The 21,393-nt window shown below is 41.4% G+C and overlaps 1 protein-coding gene across 1 annotated transcript in view; it reads right to left on the bottom strand.

The window, feature by feature from the left end:
• The window catches only part of PRDM6 (PR domain containing 6), a 98,076-nt gene that overhangs the window by 75,760 nt on the left and 923 nt on the right, over window positions 1-21,393 (bottom strand). The window contains exons 2-6 of the mRNA XM_011963737.1: window positions 17,985-18,130; window positions 14,059-14,247; window positions 13,198-13,545; window positions 12,795-12,913; window positions 12,371-12,678 (exon numbers count right to left, since the gene is read on the bottom strand). Of these exons, the coding sequence (XP_011819127.1) occupies window positions 12,371-12,678; window positions 12,795-12,913; window positions 13,198-13,545; window positions 14,059-14,247; window positions 17,985-18,130 (1,110 nt within the window). The remainder of the gene's footprint in view (window positions 1-12,370; window positions 12,679-12,794; window positions 12,914-13,197; window positions 13,546-14,058; window positions 14,248-17,984; window positions 18,131-21,393) is intronic.

Genomic DNA, 21,393 nt, shown 5'->3' with positions numbered 1-21,393 from the left:
GCTTTTGGGGAGCAACTGAAACAAGAACAGGTGAGCTCTCTGGGTGTGAGAAAGTAAGAAGACAAAACAGGCTACATGCTCGAATGACTTCCATCAATGGCAGCAACAGGAAGCCGAGGAGGGAAAAAGATCAGCAAATTAGCAGATAAAGTTGGCATATGGAAAATTTACAGACTGCAAATAACAAATGTCATGCAATGAACATATGGGTTCTCCATATGATACAGGACTGCACTGAAGGGGCTGGCAGAAGAAGTGGAAAGGACAGTGTTGCTGGATGCAGCACTGCTAAGAGCTTAGGGACTTAAGGTGTGCTGCAGGTGGTCACACAGCTCAGACCCAGTGAGAACCGGAACCCAGGCCCTTTGTACACTGCCAAACACCTTCCAGTGGGCCACCTCCTCCGGAAGCACACCTTGATTACTTAGGAGCTAATTACACACAGCAGTTTACACACACTGCTTTCTGCCGTTTTGGCTGCCTCCTTATGCTTAGCCAGGCGGAGTTCTGAAATACAGAAAGATGGAAGTCATGAAAGTTCATTTTGCCGTCTGTTAGTAGTTCTTTAATATGTATATCTATTATCTACCTATATCTGGGGAGGGGGGAGAGGTGATAAGGGAAGAGATTGGAAATGTCCACAGGAGATTAGCCAAGATGTAGCGGGGAAGAAGGCAAGGTAGAGACTGGAATTAACACAGGATTATTAATAGAACTAGACCAACTGCGGACCTGAAGCAGAAGAGAGGCCAGGTTAGCTCAAGAGTAACAAAGACAAGGGAAGAAGCAGGAAGGGAGGCGAACAACCACAAGGGCCAAGGAAGACAAAGGAGGAAACTGGCATTTTGTTTCTTAAGGATAGTTTCAGGATTGCCTGGGACATTTGTTAACAAAGTAGATTCCTGACCCCCAATCCAGGACCCCTGAGTCCGAACCATTTAGGGCAGGTCCCCAGATAGCACTATGCTTGACTCCCTGCTAGAGGCTGAGACTACTGAGCTGTAGGAAAGTCATTGAAAACGTAGATTTTTTTTTAATTATGGCAAAACAAATATACCTAATACAAAACTTACCATTGTAACCATTTTTAAATGTACAGTTTAGTACTGTTAAGTCTATTCACATTGTTATGCAACCAATCTCCAGAACTTTTTATCTTGCAAATCTGAAACCCCACCCACAATATATATATATTATTATTACTGTTAATTTGATGAATAGCTTTGCTGAAGTTCAGCCAGCTATCCTAGTTTCACAGCTGATATGCAGATAATGGGGCACAGATATTACTGTGGGAATCTAAGATTATGGATCAGGGACTAAGCTGGATTGGTTGTGACATATTTTGAATATCGCCCCTGCTTAGGTTGCCATAAAAGTAAAAGCCGCCAGACGCAGTGGCTCATGCCTGTAATCCCAACACTTTGTGAGGCCAAGGCAGGCAAATCACTGAGGTCAGGAGTTCAAGACCAGCCTGACCAACATGGAGAAACCCCGTCTCTACTAAAAACACAAAATAAGCTGGAGCTAGTGGCGCAAATCCCAGCTACTTAGAAGGCTGAGGCAGGAGAATTGCTTGAACCCGGGAGGCGGAGGCTGCGGTGAGCCAAGACTGTGCCATTGCACTCCAACCTGGGCAACAAGAGTGAAACTCTGTCTCAAAAAAAAAAAAGGTAGGCTGGGCACAGTGGCTCACGCCTGTAATCCCACACTTTGAGAGGTTGAGGTGGGTGGATCACTAGAGGTCAGGAGTTCGAAACCACCCTGGCCCACATGGTGAAACCCCATCTCTACTAAATATACAAAAATTAACCAGATGTGGTGGCGGACACCTGTAATCCCAGCTACTCGGGAGGTTGAGGAAGGAGAATCACTTGAACCCGGGAGGCGGAGGTTGCAGTGAGCCAGGATTGTGCCACTGCACTCCAGCCTGGGTGAAACAGTGAGACTCCATCTCAAAAAAAAAAAAAGTAAAAACTCCAGGGACTACAATAGAAATAATTAATATGAAATAAATATATATTAGGGAAAATATTAATTTTAGTCAAAATTTTTGTTCTTTATGACATGTTTTGGCATTTATGTTTATTTTTTGCATCTAAAATTTCTAACCGCAGAGTGTCACTTGGAATTCTTGCTTTTCACAGGGTCAACAGTGACACATATTCAGAATTTGCATGATATACTATTATATCAATATTCACAGGTACATATATGGCTGCACACACATTTTTACAGACGGTGCCAAATATGCCACTATGTTGATTTGTTGTCATTTAATATTTATGGACAGGTCACAATACGCTGGACACTGAGATGATCTTCTATTCAGAATTCAATATCCAGTGTCAAACCTACCTAATGAATTGCTACTGATTTGAGGTTCATGGTCAAAAAGCCTTCACATGTTAGGGCTTCCTTATGATTTTTCCGGATGTTACTAAGTAATTCTCACATTTTCATTTTGCAAGTCAGTTCTTTGTTGTGAGGATTTTCAGTTAGCATTTTGCTTACTGAAATCATGTACATTTAGGAAATATAAATGTGCCAACATTTGTAGTCATCTTTGTTGCCCTCCATTAAAAATACAGTTTTAAAAATGAGAGCCATCCAGTGGTGTTTTTTAACATCCATGTTGCATGGTATCCCTTTAGTACATAATTGTTTTTTATTTGTAATTCTTGCTAAGTAAATTTATATTGAAATATTACTTAAACTTGATTTTTTAGTAATTAAATCCATATGATGTATCGTGGTCTACCATTAATACATACAATCTTTTGTTTTATCAAATAAATAATGATACTCTTTATATCTATGTGCAGAGTCCACGAGAGACAAAAATTACCATTAAAATCGAACTGAAAAATGGGGGGAAATCTCAATTGTTACACAAAAGTCATCAATATTTTCTCTGTAATTTACATAGCCATCAATGTTACTCTCCTTCACATATGGGGAAAAAAGAGGTATGAAGAAGTTAAGTTGTTTCACTAATGTCTCACCATAACTAGATAAATTAATGTCTCCCTACTTTAAAAAGCATTTCAAAGAGACTTGATCCTTTCTTTGTTAACACCTTCATGTATAAATAGGAAACAGAAATTTTCTCCTTCCTTTCCTGAGGAACATTATAATCTCCTCGTAGACCCCAGAAAGGCTTTGTTTTTATTAAAGACACGTGCTATAAAATACATGAAAATATTGGAAGAAGTGTTTTTATAATATCAGAAGGGTCTGCAGGCTGTTAATAAAATTTCCCACCAGGAGAATACAGAGTGGAGAAGATAAGACTAGACAAAATGAAAATCTATTCATGGGTGAGCCAAATTTAAACATTTGCTGAAACCCTGTGAAAACAGTGCCATTGGTTGTGATTTCCAAGATGTTTTGCAGTATCAAAGAGATAGTGCAAATACCTTTTACCAAAACTGTGACTCAATGAAATAAATCTATATTATAGTATATAATCATGTCTCAAAAGCCCACTATGAAAACCATCAACAATGATTACCACTGCTTTATACCCTTATATAGTTCGAATTTCTAATGAGCACATTAATTATTTGTAATATAAAAATTAATTTCCACTATTTTTAAGCTTAATTTTGAGATTTTCCACTTTGTGGATTATCTGGGTCAAATTTTATACTGCAATTAATTGCAATAAATTGAAATTAAGTGCTTTCCTTAGTAGCCCAATATTTTTCAGGACTCTCACCCCCAGAAACTATTTGTGCATTTTTATATCATAAATAAATTTTAATATTAGTTTTGGACAAACACAACAGGCTCCAAAAGCATTGTATTCTAACCTTGAATTTGTTAAGGAGTTAGCTACTATTTTGAAGTTTACATGGATATCTCATAATTTAATTTAACTACACATGGATATCTCATAATTTAATGCTGTTCTTTTGTGATAAACATTAATATTCCCAGCTAACAATATTTAGCTCTTGGTGCTTTACAAGACACTGAAAACATGACTTGATTACATTTAATTTGATTTCAATTAAAAAGCACTTAAGAAGTTTCTACTGAATTAGGTTACACTGGGTGTTTCTATAGAAGACACTTCATTATCTGAAGCAGCTTTAATTTAAAATTACCACAGAGAGTGAAAAATACTGTTCATTTTAATAAAATGGGCCAAATTCCATATCATTATTTCACAATTGCATGCTGTAGATTTTGGTTTATTAAATAAATGTACAGAGGCACTGGGAAAAGCATGTTATACTGAGTGCCTCATCACAGTTCACCCAAGTCAGAGCTAACCACGCAGCTTTTAAGTCTTAACAGAAACCAGAAATGCTGTGAAAAAAAATAATTAAAAATGAGGAGATGATATGAAGACACTGAGTGAAAATATTACGTTTTTACTAAATTTCTAAGTAGTCAGTTTTACAACTAACTAAAAATGAAAATGAACTTCTGACTTAGGCAACATTAGCAAATAAAGACAAGGTGCCACCAAACCACTGAACTTCCTGAAATACATTTCCCCTTTTAAACAAAGAACTACCTTAAGATCAACTTACTATGTATTCACAAACAGGACAAAAATCAGAACAAAAATTGTTTGTATTCCCAACACCGTGTTAAACAATTTTCTAAAGAGTTATTATTTTACAAGTCCCAGTTTGTGTTAAAGTTTTAAAGGGAGAAAAGGATGATTGAAAACAAAAGGATGATTAAAAACAAATGTCTCAAAGCCAGTGATTTTGTACTAAGCATAAACCACATGGCCAGCTTTCATTGGAAAGAACCCTGCAGATACATGTGGCATGTCCATTTCTGACATTTCAGGAATAAAAGCAACTCTGTGGATTGTGGTTAGTGATTAAGCACCCAGTGAACTTGATGTGTGTATGTTCTTGTATAGGAAAACTTGCAGCATTTTGAGCATTTCACACTTGTAACAATGTATTAGGCCTTCTAGAATTAACTGACCTAAAATCCAGTGATTCCACAATATATCTGTTGGATAATTAGAACTCTAAGGACCAACAAATAAAACACATTATTGAACTTTAGATCTTCAATCAAACAAATATTTACAGCTGCAATTTGCAAAAATTCTTTCCTTTTAAATTGGCACCATATCAAACTCTGTGCTACTGATTTGAAGCATATAAGTATGATCAAAACCCTCCCCTAAAATTACCATTCAAGTCCAAAAACAATGATGTAACCTTTAAAACCATCTGCACCTGCTCTCACAGCCTAGGTGGGTCTCCTCGGAAGACAAATGAAATTTTGTAATTCTAAGATTCCTTGAAAAGTCCATCTGACCTTGAGACCAGGAACAGCAGGGTGGGGAATAGTAACCTGGTTTAGTAACCAGCAGCTATAGATATCAGAGAATGTGCTTGTTGTCAATGATCATTGCTGAAATCTGTCTATACCACACTGGAACAATCAATTTTGTAAATGATTGCAATAATCAAGGAAATTGCCTAATTTATAAATCCTTGCATACAGCATTTTAATGGATTCCTCTATTTTAATGCTGATGCCTTCAAAGCTAAATGAATTGTTGTCCAGGCTGTCATTACACAAAATGATAAAAACATTCCGTCTGGTGGGGAAACCACATCTCATGGATATTCAGACCCTCAACCCATAATCACTCATTAGTGACTTCCATGAAAGTTTTGCACCGCTGAGCCTTTGGAAGAGCGAAAGAGCAAGCTTATTTGTGTCTGCATCTTTGTGGAAATCCCTGTTATAGTTTTGGAATTTGAACAAATTACCTGTCATTGAATTGTAATGCACTGTATGTGCCCCCCAGTTCTGACAGCCTCATACTGTAGTAGTTTTCCTCTCTCTCTCCTTTTTATCTAATGCTGTGCCATTTTTTACCACCAAGCCTCAGAGTCAGCAGGCCCAGAAACACTGAACTCCCAGATCGTGCATCACATCAGCATGGATGATGCTGGATGCGCTGAAGCAAATGTGTGATGTCCCAACCCTTATGCTCCCACTAACCGGTAAATCTATGCAGTCTACCTGGAAATCCAGGCTGCACACTTAGCTCTATCCCTAAGCCCGCCACACATAGATTGCTCTTCTCAGTTAAACCTTGGTGAATTGATTCCAGCCAATAGTGTGCTGTCAGTACTTTACTTACTGCTCAATCTCACTAACCTGACATTTATGGTGCACTGATTGGCCTCTGTCAGTGGTGCTGGTTGTAAATTCACTTTGAAAAGCTTTGTGTTAACAGCCTTCAACCAGGCTCCAAGAAGAGTACGAACAGGCAGCCTGACAATTGCTCGACCTCCTGCCCTTATTACAGTGAGTAAATCAGGGTTTGAGCCATTAGGCTGGAGCCTGGGGCCTACACAAAAAGGATTGACATGACGAAAGGTCAACCTCTGTCACACATGTGTAACAATTTGGATAATGGAATTCTGTAACTTATCTGAGTGAGGTGGCAAATGCTTACAAGGAAAAGTATATATTCTGCTCTGGCTTCTCTGGCTTTTATGCTAAGTACTTATACCGAAGTCTGTATTTCTTGTGTAAATATACAAGGAATGTCTGAACTAATGAAATCTTGGGGTATATATGGTCCTAAAAAAGAATGAAAGAAAAAGAACGAAGCAGGCAGGCTCATAGTTGTTCTACACATAGGGTTCTTTAGCATAGCAAATGGTTTTTCCCATACTACCAGTGTATTAAATCCACCTTCTGAGACAAGAGGACTTTGATATTGTAGGCATAACCCCCAGCTGAGTAATATGTAGTTTTTCATATTTGATCACAACAATTTTTAATCCATATCATACTACAACTGTAAGTGATTTCTGGGTAACACAATAGATATTCTCAAATTAAAACTGCTTTAATTTACACAGTGAAATAAGAAGGTTCCCCTGCAGGCTTCTTGAGACCAGTGTTATCGTCTGACATTTCCATCAGATCACTTGCTGCCAGGCAGTTACTGGGGAGGGCAGGTTTCATTTACCCACTAACCTCTGAGATTCTTTCTCTTTTTATACCTTACTTTTAAGTCAGTGTGGAAAAAGAAAAAAAAATTACATGATGTAAGAAAATATGCAGTTATGGACCAGTAAATATTTGTGAATTATTTTCTTCATATTGACAAAATGCTATCGATAAAAGATGCAATTTGTAAAAAATAGATAAACTCAACTAATGAGAAAAATAATCCTGTGGATACAGAACTCATCAGTCTTTATAAACTATTTGTAGCTAAAGCACTATAGTGTCACATGCATGTTGGGATTAAACCTCACTGATGTGAGAATGTTCAAATGGCTGTTATAATTTTTTTAAAGTAGAATTATTTTTGGACTTAGAAAACCAAGGGTGGCACTGTGCAGCATGATACATAAACCAAAAGGACCAGAACTTTAAATGGACATTTTCAAAGCAACTTAAAGTGCTAAGTTTTGACTTTTAACACAATGCTGGAAACCATTCCAAGAGGCGGCAGATGGTTTTACAGTTTATGTAAAACTACAAAATGCTCACACTCTATCAAATGGGCACCACTATAAAAGACATCCTCAAATCAAATGAGGCAAAGCCAGAGAGATACACCAGCTGTTACTCTGCATAATTTAAAACATAATAGTAGCATTGCTATGGTTTATTTTTAAGGAGAAATTATTTGAATTTCACAAATTTGACCTATTCAAAACAAAACTGGCAGGCAGACTACTGTATTAAATGATAAATTGCTGAAAAACATGATTTTTACTTCAATATAATTGCGACAACTACATAATTCTATCCCCTAGTGTTTTGGTGAATCACGCCAAAATGAGCCAAAGTCTATAAAACAGAATATGGAATATATAATTACAATACTATCACTGGGACAACTTTTAAATGATTCTAATTTAATTGAAAATGATTAATTTAAAATAATTTTTTCAACATCTAAATACATATAAGTGGGTACAGTAGTGTAAATATGAAATTGAGTCACATAGAAACATACATATATTTAAAATATGAAATCAATTCATTTTCTTCTAGAACCAACTACCTATGATGGTTTTGAAAAATAAACATTTAGCAATATGTAATATATTTTTAACATTGGTTTTCATTAATATATCTTGACTTAAGCTAAACAGTAATGATGAAAAATAGACCATTTGCTTAACAGTAAAACTCTCATTAAATCTAAAATATTATGGCACAAAACAAATCACAGAAAGGTTCACATTATGTTATCCCCCTTGATTTTCTAAAGAAAAATAATGAAGGTTTCCACATAGTGCAAATGAAAACGAGACACTCAAAATTTACTCAGGCAAAGAGAAGACAGGTTCTGTAAAATTAAAGCCCTTTCTAGTGTCTTAACTGTAATACTAACAAGTCACTACATTATTTCAATTAGCAGGATAATTTTTCTAGGGTGAAAATAAGTGCAATTTATTTTGTCATTCTTGCTAAAATTTCTTGTCAAGTCAGACACTGAGTTGAAAGGCCTGAGTAATTCTAGCCTATCTTAAACTGTAACCTTATTTTAAACTTCTGTATTTTATTCCAGTAGAATTTTAAGTATACACTGGGTACATTCCTCAGGTCCAGTCATATTAAATTCTGATGTTAAGCAGAAAGAGGAAACCATGTGCAACTAGATTAATTTATCTCAAGGGAAAGGGGGCACATTAATAATTGAGATAATGTTTTCATAAATGTTGGAATCAACTGTGCCTTTTCACTTCTTTATTGGAAGACACATTAGGATAAAATTATCTCATTCTCATCAATAAGACCCAATTGCTGAGAAAGATTGTTTTCTTTGGAAAATATTGAGAAAGATTTTATTTCATATTAAGTCCAAATAGCTAGAAATGTATCATGCATCCAAGTCTTGAAATAAATATATATAACCAAGGCAAGTCATTGTCTGATGCATCCTGTAATGTTTTGTTTTAAAGTGTCTGAATTTATTATTGCTTAAAAAACACATTAAAATTCTGATTCTAAAAGACACTGGCAAAAAAAAATGACTAATGATTTGGCTTTTAGCTTGTAATCTTCTTAAACTATAAAAAATAAAAAATTACCTTGGCTTATTGCAAAAAAAGAAAAAAAAACTCTCTTGGAATTTCCCATAAACAACCTGAAGAGTCAAAACATATTGAATGTAATGAAATGATATTTAACTTTCTTTAAATTGTTGTATTTTGAAGAACTATGATTATACACAAAGAAAATATTAACTGAAAAAAATGATTACATGCTTACAAAGCAAACAAGCTCTCCATGGCTGATGTATATTAAATAACAAAAAGTCATTTTTCTACAAAGAAAATAGAGCTTTTAATGATTAAATAAAAGGAGTAACTAAGGTGAATCTGATTGTTTCTGCAATAAGCCTTCATGTGTATAATAAAGTACAACCTTACTAAAAACAATGAACTGTAAACTGAAACAAAAATCCATCATCTACTTGGAAACAGTGACGGGAAAAGATTAGCAATCCATTTATTGTACTGAAATAAAGATAAGTAACCCTGGTAAGATCCATCAGGACCTGAGTATTGAACTTGAAATAAAAAGACATTTCTTCATTAGTAAATGACTTGAAAAAATGCGCGGAAGACAAATGATTACAGTTGCCTTTTAAAATAAAATAATCATGATTCAACTGTTTTTAATTTTTTAATACACTTTGTTGACTTGCTATTCTGGAAGACATCTAAAAGAATAAGTTTTTGAAATGGATAATTATTACATGAGTCATTGAACAATTATTGCCAAACATTTCCTATATACCTACAATGTATTCCACTTACTGATTCTAATGTGAACAATATGATGATTTTTTAAATTTCAGAATAAAATTTAGAAAGAATTAAAGAAAAGAACTAAAATTTAAGGAACAATCTAACATTTGGAATATTGTATTACAGAAAGAACTAAAAGTTAAGGAACAATCTAACATTTGGAATATTGTATTATAAATGTAACAATTCAAACAGTCATGTTTCATAAAAATAAATTATAATGCTTAAAAATTTTAAACCCATACTCTATATCTTAAAAATCATTATGCTAATAAAAATCTGAAACCTATTTTATAAAGTAAGTATTTTATTTTACAAATGGACATTGGCACTAAGTTACCTGGCCCCAGTTAGTCGCATTTCATGTGATCTCCCAGGAGACTGACACATTTTGTATGGCTGAAGTTTTAATATCCCTTCAATTCCCAAATGTATCTTATTCTAACTGTTGCTACAGTTAATAAAAAAATAGATTATGCCCTGAATTTAGGAGTTGGATCCTGTAGATCATCCAAGCATACACCCAGCAAGTATTTTTTCTAACAGAGAACCAACTCTAAGAACCACCCCAGCACACTCAACTCACATGCCCTGAATAGATAAAATTCACTTTATATCTACTGAAGTACCAAGAAAAAGAAAAACACTGGCTAAATTCCCCACTCTCTTCACTACAACAAAATTTTAACTTCATCAAGAACAAGTAAAGGTAGAAAAGAGAGGTTCCATAGTTTTCAGTGTTAATATACATTATTACAGTCTATATGTTTAGTGGCCTCCTGCCAACGTCCCAATCATTCAAAGCCTTCTGGGGGGGAAAACCCACAATGAACTATGAGATTTTTTTTTCATGTTTATGTCTTTGTCCCCTGGCACTCTAAAAATAGATAGGCATCAAAGTGCAATATAATAGTGTTCAGTTTTAACATATTCAGGTAGAGTAAATTTGTACTATTGAACAATTGCTGTACGATTTTCTTAGAAAAATATTGGCAGACCTTTAACTATATGATATTAGAGTTCCTAATAACACCACTGGAACATAAGAGGTACCTAAAAGTGTTTTATAAACTTTAAACCACATTGGAGGTTACAACTAATTAGTCAGAAACAAAAACCAAAATGTTTCCAAACCAGATGCTTTAAGCCGGGGCACTCCAGCAGATAACTATAGGGTAGGTAGCTCATTAGCTTCCATGTCCTTATTTTGGGCTGCTGGGCTGTTGACTCATACACTCAGCTCCTCCTCCATCAAAACAGGCTTTGCAGACACAGGCCTCAGGACCCATCCCCAATAGTCACGGGAGGGTTCTGGACACCAGGTCTGTTTTTCACACTGTATCTCCACGGCCTAATACAATGCTGGTCAGAGTGGACACTCATCAAAACTTTGAGTGGATTAATAAGTCCCATGAGTTTTATTTAGTGAATATAAGGCAGCTCACAGTGAAAAAGATCATCTTGACAGTCCAGCAAGCCAAGTATGAGAAGCAATCTCTTGCAGAAATGACCCATTAATGGAGCCCAGGGGTTCATGTCAACTTGGCCCCTGGCATTTAAGAAACTTGATTTTCTAGCTATTCCCACTTTGTTATACCACTTGCCCAGTTAGTCAGATTTACATAGTGCTTGAGGGTATGACTTCTGGCCTCTTGTAATACCTAAGCAACTTTCCTTGGATGGAGGTGTCTGAGATTGGTAGGAGGATTACCTCATGATAAGCATCTATCTCTTCAGAAGAGAACCTCAATAATCCACCATAAGCATCTATCTCTTCAGAAGAGAACCTCAATAATCCACCATGACGTTTTGGGAGACACCTCAGGCTGACATTTTTCAAATAGGTTATTTTAAAATAATTGTTACAGGTAAGATTGTGCCATTAAGGTATTATCCTCAACTGGGTTACACCAAAGTGCTCAGTGTTCCCACGTTCTGATTTTCCATCTTGATGAAGATTACATAATTTCTGTTCATCAGAGAAGCAGCAGAATTTGTGATTTCTGATTCCCAATATAATTTGCCTACTTGGGGTCCTTTGAAAGTTGTGAAACACGTGGTCTCTCACGTTCAACACTGACAAAATTGTTTTTATCTGAGAATAAAACAATTCTCAGATTGGGGCCAGTCTCTCCTTCCTCCCCTCTATGCTTCTGTTCCTTTTTGCTCACTACAATAGAAACACACTGGAAGCGCTTGGAATGGGACATAAAGGTCACCCAGCTCAAACATTCTAATGCCCACCCTCTCTGTATTCCATCTCCTCAGCCGTTTTCTCTTTTTCTCAAAGTTCAGACAGATCAACAGTCAAATCCATTCTAGCTGGAATGGAGGCAGGTTAAGGTGACTGTGTCTTCAGACACCTGTAGGCTCTGTTTCCCTGGCTATCGTGTCAGCTCCAGCTCTGTCAGCCTCCTTACTGCAGGTGCTTCAGACACCAGGCATCTACAGGACCAGAGAAATCTATTCTCCGCTACCCTCCGGGGGCCAAGGGAGGCTCTCTTCGCAGTTGCCATCGCCAAAGGCCAGGCTCCCTGCCGGCCAAGGCTCCTGCCGGGTGGCGAGGCACTGTGCAGCGGGCCACTTACCTCCCAGAGATGCTGCGTGTTCCTCACGGCGCCTGCCTGCACCTTCTCTGGGGGCAGAAGCACGCCTTGGAAAGGTCCAATCCAGGTGCCTTGCTGGATCCTCTGCGCCGCGCAGATGCCGTAGGCCAGGCCGGGCACTGTACTGGTGCAGAGGCACACCTCGCGAGGCAGGTCCCGCAGCCACTCCGGCAGCTCCGGCGGGGGTGCGGCGGCCGCAGCGCTGCTGGTGCCCACGAGCCGGCGCAGCGAGTGCAGTGGCCCGTGCATAGGGCACTCGCCGTTGCGGTTGTCCGCGCACATATCGCAACCTGCGGGAGACAAGAAGGAGGAAGGGAAGGGAGCGGGTTAATCCGGCCGCTCCGAGCGGACCATCTTTGAGTAAACTCCCGAGACAACAGCATCACCGCCCGCCTGGGTAAGCCACCTTCGAGGAAGGTGACGCCTTGGGGGCACCGAAGCAACTCAGAGGAGGAGGAGAAGAGAACCCGCGCGGCTCCCTTGGAATTCGCCGAGCCCAGATCTGCCTGGTACCGGGCCAGGACTCTAGGCTCCCCAAAAAGCCTTTGGATCTGGGTGCAGATAGCATGTCCGCTCTCCACGGAACCGATAGTTCCAGACTTCTCCTTCCCGTTTCAGTCTCTCTGCATCTCTCCCGCTGTCTCTGTCTCTCTTTGTCTCTCTCTTCCCCACTGTATCTCTTTCCTTCTGACCCTTTCGCCCATTCCTAAGGTTTCTATCCGGAGTTTCAGGATGTGTTTATCCTTGTATTGCGGGGAAAAAAAAAGCCCGTCTCTTGCCCAATCTGCTATCTCGAAGAGATTCTATACTGGTCGTCTGGGTATTTAGCTTTCCTCTTTTTACAATTACACGGGAGACGATTTAAAACCACCGGACGAGGAGGGGGGAGTCTATCGCGGGTACCATTCACACTTCCTTCGACCCAGAGACTCGGAATCTTCCTCGACTGCCTCCCAAACGCCCACGGGACAGGGCAGAGCAGGCCTGCAGCCCAGCAGAGCAGGAGCCGCAGCCCCAGGACTCCAAGGGCGCGCCGGCACTGGGGTCCCTCAAGCGACCAGTCAGTTCTCCCCCAGGCACTGAAGCAGGGCGGGGACAGGTGGGGCAGGGTGGGAGACGGGGGTGCTGTTCTGGAGGGTTTGGTGTGCAAGCTCTTCCTAGGCACCGGAAAGAAACGAATAGCAAATTTAACGATCAGCGTAATTGTTAGAGAAGGCACCAACTCCTGCCCCGACGGCTGTTCTCCAGGCTAAACGCGATTCTGTCTTGCTATGCAATGGGCGAAGCTGTTGATGAAGCTCTCTCTGACACTCCCTAGAGCAGCCTGCGCGAGAGGGACCCCCACCCTCCGGGTCGGGCGGTAGTGGGCGCCCAGTATCCCTCCACTCGAACTGGGCGGGAAGGGGGCAGGCGGCCACGGGAAACAGAGCCTGTGGCGACTGCGCTGTCGGATCGCAGCGCCCTCCGGGTTATTAATGGGCCTGGAGGAGCCGCTGTGTCTGCGCCTCAGCGCTGAGGGCCTGCCCCAAGAAGGTGGCCGCGGCGCCCGCCGGCGCGACCCAGCCTCCTTGGCCCGGCTTCCCTAAGGAGCCACGGCGACCCCGCGCAAGTGTCAGGCCTATGGCACTGGGCCTGGGCGAGTCCGCCTGGCGGACACGGTGAAAGCTGACCACCGGTGGATGTGCCAGCGCGGGGCGGCGGGTGGCCCTCGGGCATCCAGGCACCTGCCGTAGGCCTTGGCCGCAGCCAGGCCTGGTGGATCACCCTGGATGTGCCCTATCTGCGCTGAAATGGCCGAAACGCCCGAGAAACTTGTGAGTCCGTATGGAACTTTTGTGTAAGGAACACCTAATCGCAACCTAGCACGGTAAGGGAACCCTCAATTTGCCATTTGCTTCACAGCAAAGGAGGGCTAACTATGTAAGCATCCTGTCTCACTGGAGAGGGCTCTAGCCAGCCAAGCCTTCCCTGCAGTCAGCAGCTACTCCTCCACCCCTCCCAAGAGAGCTGAAGAATTAGGGTCGCAAGCTTCTCAGAAATGTCCCCAGACCTCTGAGGTGAAAAGCAACAACTTGCTTCCCAAAGTAGAGAAGTGTCCATGCTGCTGGGTCTCCCTCACACAAATGCCTTCTTCTGTCCCTCCTCTACCAGCAACACGAACTGTTGTTAAAATTCTTCCAGACTGTGCTTTTGACCCCAGGGCCTGGATGGAGTATGCTCACACTTATCCATATGTCAGCCCCTCTGAAACACACACACTTCACACACCCTCTCAAGCTTATTCATTGTGAAAATAAAAACTTCAAGACATTTTGGGAATTACATGAAAGACAATAAACACAATTACAGTGCACACTATGTGTCAGACAGCTGTCTGGAACCAACAACCAGCATATTATCTAAGTATCATGATTCCCATTCTGCAGATAAAACAATTTCCAAGCACTGTTACTCCACCAAGAACCAGAAGCTAGAAAGTGACAGAGAAAGGATTCACAGTCAAAGCTACCTGACTGCAAGGCCTCTAAATCCAGAGATTTTTAAAAGACTAATGAAAGCTGGAAGAATTTAACATTCAAACTCATGACTCAATTGAATTGAAATATTTCACTGAAGTAACTATTTGGGGGCCATGAAAATTGCTGTAGCATGATTGAGTTATAGAGGTTTCCCTCTTTCCCACACTCTTGTGTTTTCAGACATTAAAGTAAGAGAATGGATAGGAAAATACATAGATAATGTCTATAATTGAATTTTACTGTCTGATCTCAGAGACAGCCTTTCAGTACCTTTGCAAAAATAGCTAAAAGCAAATGACAATAAGCAGAGGCAATATGCCCATGGACATAGAAATAAGTCACTCCAGGGAGTTGCTTAACTGATTTTTTTTTCTGCTCGACTCAATGATGCAAATGGTGAGAAGCAAGAGTGTTTAGTATTCATTCCCTAGCAGCTTGTACCAGAGCTTGTGAACTTCCAACATGGTTCTCCACACGTCATCCCATCAACCACATCAGCATAGGTACCACTACCCTCATAGACAGAAAGCACACTTCTAACATTTGTAATGCATGATAATAAAACTGTGGCTAAGGCCTTTCTCCAAGAAGTCCTCTAAAGCTGTCTTCAACTTATTGTTTCATTTGTCCCCATAAAGAGTTGAAAGCCTTAATAGTAGCATTATGCTACTATTAAGAGTGAACAACTGAGGCTCTCCCAATATCTAGAAGACTACCTGTGTGTTAGGTGCACAGCAGGCTAGACAAAGTCAATCAACTTTAATTAGTTCACCCAACAAAAGTCTTCTTAATTTGTGAACCACTTCATGCTATATCAAAATATTCTGCCAGAAAAGTTGACCAGCTGCCATCAAGATACATCTTACATTCCAATGTTATTTTTTAATACACAAAATTCCCCCACCTGAAACATTTGGGTTCTAACTTATGTCTGAGTCTCAGGGTAGCTTGAGGATATTAAAAACAAGTAACATTTCTTGGGGTTGACAAATATGCTCAAGACAAACATTCTAGCTGAGTATAAACACCTACATGAAAAGGTTTGAAAGAGAAGTAGGCTATATGCCCAAACTATATATAAATGTATATATGTCATTATATTACATATACACACACAGAGCATTCCAGGGCAAGCAATACATAACACAACTACTTAGGTTCCTAACAAGGAAGCAAGTAAATGTTCATACTTTCTCTTAAAATCAGGGGAAGAGTTTTTGTACAAGTTCATAATTGTTATTCATAAATAATTTTTTTACATTTGTGAGAGATACTTTCATATGCTCTAAGCAACACACTTTGAAATGCCATTTTAGCATTAGGTAATATAAGAGACCATGGTTTCTTTTCTATCTTGAATAAATCTGTCAGTGCTCCTGTTTAAGGGTAAGGAAGGTGCTGTCATTAGGTTACAGACTTGTTAACCTACTGGCATCAGAAGGCCAGGCCAAGTGCAGCTAAGAGCAGACTTTCACTCTTAATTTCCTATCCTTCTGTATTGTTTCAATGTCTTTAAAGTGCAACAGATTTTTACAATATATCTATTTTAAGGTAAAAGCAGCAAAGCAGACCATGGTTTTCTTTTCTGGAATTTCATTTCTTGTTCTAGGAAAGGTGAAATATAAAACGCTTCCGGGCTTTTGGCGTGTGGAGAGGCCAACAGTCAGGTGCAGGTGCGCGGGGAGTGCGGGCTACACCACATCTTCACTCCCCAGTACCTGCCCGAGGCCTTCGCTGGCTCTCACCCATCCTGTAGTAGGAAATCAAGGAGTAGGTGAAAAGCTTGCTTCCCCGCCTGGGCGGCACTACCCACCCGGGCTGTAAATCCTCCCCTACCGCCGCCAGGGTCGCGGCCGTCAATCCCACAGGCGGAGACCTGGGGGGCCGGCGCCCATCGATCCCAGCCAAGTGACGAGGACCCGGGAGTGCAGCCTGCTGGCAGTGCCGTGTGCACCCTGGGCAGGGAGAGGCGTGGGGGCTGGGCAGCCGGGCAGAGGGTAGGCAGGCAGAGTGCCCGGACCCGAACCTCCCGCGTGGGGTTCACGCCCCTGGGGCTCCAGCCTGCGCTCCCCCCACTGCCTTCTCGAGCTATAGGCTAGATGGGATGGCTGAGGGGGAGCGATGGGCGGGGTGGGGCGCCCAGGCCTCAGGGCCGAAGGCTGAGTTTCGAAGGTCCCACCCCGCTCCTGCCCACGAAAAGCTCTCTTCTAACATGAGGCGTGGCCGCCGACACCACCCACGATCCGACGTCCCCACTGCACCCTGCCACCCACCCGGCAGGGGTCTTCCAAGCCCCGGGAGAGGGTCTAGAAGTAGATCCAGAGGCGAGGCGGGTTTGCCTGGCCGCTGGAAGGGGAGTCCATCGATTGCAGTCTCCACCCTGCGGAGCGGCCCAGCTCGTGGGAATCCTCTCAGGAACTCTCCTTCTAGGAGAGTTTAAAGCTCCCGGCGAATCGCAAAAGCTCTAGGCGTTCTTTGCCCTGCCTGGCTGCCGGCCTGGCCCTGGGACCAAGAGGGAGAGACAAAAGGAGGAGGGCAAGAAGGTGGGAGGGAGAAAATGTGGGTCTTATTTGTCTTCCGATGACTGTATTAATAAATTAAATGGGAGCGCCAGTTTGTGAGGGTGAGAGAATATTGCGCGGAGATAAACCTCGCCGGCCCCTGCCCCTGCGAGGCTGCCATATACAATGCGGAGATGATGAATAGGAGCCGCGAGAGGAGATCGAAGCGGGTCTGGGCTGGCTCCACTCTCTCCTACAAAACTATAGGGCAATTAATTGTGGCTTGTCCCCTCATCCTTCATCTCCTGGTGGCACATATCGATGGAGATTACTGCTGATGGACCATTTTATCACCTTAAATAAACAGTCGCCACCTCGTCTAACCTCAATCTAATATATGGCTCTGTGTTCGGTTTCAGGGCGCTAGATAACGAAAGATGTAAAATAGCTAAATCATGTGTGTTACGGGATGAGGCTTGGCTTACACACACACACACACACACAGAGAGAGAGAGAGAGAGAGAGGAGAGAGAGAGAAACAAAAGCCCACGCACTGAAGCCAAAGCTTCCTCCCACCCGGACCATGTCTGAAATCTAAGGTGCTCGCTGTCGTTGATAGAGGAGGCGCAGGGCAGAAGGGGCGCAGCGGACGTTCCCGGCAGCACGAGAAGCCTGCTGGTGTGCCACAGGGCTCGAGCCCAAACAGGACCTGCGTTTTCCACCTGGGTGGGGAGGGATTAGGGAAGGTCAGAAAACACTCGCCCTCCTTTATCTCTTTCCTTGACCCCTTAGCAAGCAACCTGACAAACCAGTGTTAGGCCCAGACTTCATTTTCTCTCCCCAGCCCCTCTCCCTAAACCGTTGGAAAGCGTGGCATTCCCAGTAAGGGAGCCTCAAGCCCTGCTCCCACACCCATGCACACAACGACACTGTACCCTGCGCAGGAGGGTTCCAGTAAATCCCCAACTGGGAAAGTTGCAAGGTGGTCCAACTCTCCCCTGAGACACCCAAAGTGGCTCAGTTCCTGCCTCCCTCCCAGGTCCTAGGGAAGCACACCTTCACAAAAAAGGCATGAAAAACTAATGGGCTCTGCTGAGAGAACAACCGAGATGCTCCTCAGACATGCCAGGCGCACCCGTGACTGTCTCTCTGTACTTTTCGAGAGTAAGTGACAATGCTTCAGGCAACACACCAGCTCCCAGAACCCGGGAAGAGGCCACTCCGATGAAGCCTGACTAAATCAATGACTTCAGGCAGCCCAGCAGCAAATGAGGGCAGAAATATTAGGGGCGGAAGGAAGGGCCCCATCCCCCATTTATATGGCAGGAGGCGCCACTTGATTTTTAAGAGAAGGCAGCAGCAGCAGCAAAGCATTCAGAGCTTTGGTGGAAAACGTACTTCAGTCACAGGGTAAACTGATACGGAGTTAGTAATATATTGGAGAAGCTCACCCGGGCTAGCTTGCAGTTTCTGCTGTTTTAAAATCTTTTAGAACGAAAGAGAGCTACAAGCCCCGTCACTGTAACATTTGTCATAGATGCCAATAAAGTTTCAAGGTGAAACTAGTGTTCCTAAGTTCTTTTCTTACAGAGCAATGATATGTATTGCTTATCCTAGGCAAAAAGTTACTTCGCTATAAGGGAAGGAAGACGTAAGGAGGCACCCCCTGACCCACCCTGCCCTTTTTATTTCGCCTTGTGAGAAAACGAGAAAATAACTCAATACCTATCCTTTTAAGCATGAAGTGAGAAAATGAAGCAATGCTAAGTGGTCACTTCACAGAATTCTTTTAGAGGGATATGACAAAAAAAAAACTAAAAGAAAAACTAGGGAAATCTATACATGATAAATTAATAGGAGCTTCTCTCTGCCCCCACCCCTACTCACATACAACTCAAGAATGAGGAGAAGCTTCTGTTTTTCACAGCCTTTCAATAACCATTATGCCAACTTTCCCTGCCAAAGGAAATGACTTTCCCAGTATTTGTATTTCTGACTTATTTTAAGCCCCTATGTAGATTAAACTCAATCACGTTTTATCTTTGTAAAAGTATATCCCATGGCTTCAAATGAGTGCCTAAGCTTACTTGTCCAGAGAAGTTCCTGGAAGAATGGGAGATCTGGTCTCCCAGCATTACACAGCAGTATCGCAGCTTTTTATTTTCTTTCTCAATTGCCCTTTAATTAGTGAGCAACGTGGGGTGTAACTCTAACAGGACAATCTAATTTTCTTTTTCTTTTGTCTTTTCCCCTGCACTTCACACACTGAAACAATCTAGTTGGCTCAACAGGAGATATGAGAAGATTAATACAACATAAATCATTTAAATAAAATTGTAATTTATTTTCTCCAACCAGAGAAAAAAGTTATCCAGGCAATAAACTGGTTCAATACTCATATATTAATTAGGAATCTATCCTAATTCTTTCTCGGATTAGACTAAGTTTTCCCTGGTGAAAATGTATTAAATCTTCAGACTGCATTGTAAACAGTACAGGAGCTCAGCACACAGCCAGGGATTTGGGGTGTACTGCTGGTGACTTCTCTAACATATATTTAATTCAGAAGTGAAACTGCAAGATTGATGAAGCAATCTCAGCCTGCAATGGCTATATTTCACTTAGCAGTAAGACATGCCTTTTCCAAGGCACTTTAAAAGTCTCTATTTCACAATTTAAAATAATTGCTTCAAAAACACACATTCAAGAAATTCAGTAGGAGATAAGTATTTTTTGAAATCTGTTGGGAGAGTATAATTTTGTAAAACTTTCTGAAACTCTGAAATACAAGTCTTCTCAACTGCACAGCAAAATTAGAGTTGAAACCACTATTTTAAGCCAGTGCTTTACCCTCAAACTTTATAAAGAAAAAGTAAATACGATTGCTGTTTTTGTTGGTAATTATTATCTCCGTCATAACTATGTCCAACATAATGAAAATATTCATAGACCTCAATCACGAGGCAGTTGCCCAGTGGTTTTTTTTTTCTCAAATCAACGACTTAGGGAATCCTTTAAAAAGCTATAACTGAACTTATTTTGCTTGAAAACGAATTAAGAAGTTCACAGAGCGGTAGACATTTTGCAAGAAGCAACTTATTCAAAATTGAATAGAAATAAATGTTTTTAATTAACTTTACTCATACAGAAGCCAGACGAAGGAATGAGATGAAGAAAATAGCTGAATGAATGCTGATCTTTCAAATCCTGTATTGTTTTCAATCTGACGTTCTTAATATACTTTAAATGTTATCTCCAGAAGTCTCTGAAAGCACGTTTAACACTCCCAACACAGTACAACTTCTGAAATTATCAAAAAGAAGCAGGTATAAAGCAGTACATATTGCTTGATCGTCATTTAGAGTTTTGCTTCCAAATCGCCAAATGGAACTGTACTTGTGATAAGCGTTTCAAATTGTGAATATAGGAACCGAAGCTATAGGAATCCTGATGTTTAGTTAGGCATTTTCTATTAACTTGGAGGAAGAGGGGAGTAAGCGTCTTTTACTAAATTACAGTCACCGTAATTCCTAAAAACAAATAAATAAACCAACACGGGTTATGAACGTTTGCGGGATCAAAGGTGCGCGGATAAAGCGGGATCAGCGGAGAACAGAAATTTTCTTCTCAGTAAGTAGCAGTCATTTTTTTTTCCTTTTCCTTCTTTTTAAATGAACAGTAGATCTAAGAATACTGCCTGCCTTCAAGGAGAAACGGACTCAGTATCATCCAAACTTCCTACTCCAGTGAGGCCTGGGCAGCGAACAGCTTCCGGCCGGTTCCCCCACAACCCGCGGCCCGAAAATGACCTGACGCAGTCACCACCAGAGGTGGGGTGGCGAGTAGCAAAAACAAGCCCTGGTCTGCGTACTCCCCAGAAACGCTGAGGGTCCCTCCCTCGTCCCGGCTAAGGCCAGGCAGGGCGGGTCCCAGACACCCCCTGTCACACGCTGCCACTACCCGCCTGGCCCCGGGCACTGTCCAG

This window comes from Colobus angolensis, unplaced genomic scaffold (genome assembly GCF_000951035.1).
Source record: "Colobus angolensis palliatus isolate OR3802 unplaced genomic scaffold, Cang.pa_1.0 Scaffold62, whole genome shotgun sequence".
Lineage (NCBI taxonomy): Eukaryota > Metazoa > Chordata > Mammalia > Primates > Cercopithecidae > Colobus > Colobus angolensis.
Note: the sequence above shows the minus strand (reverse complement) of the source record. Positions and strands in the feature narration are given on the sequence as shown.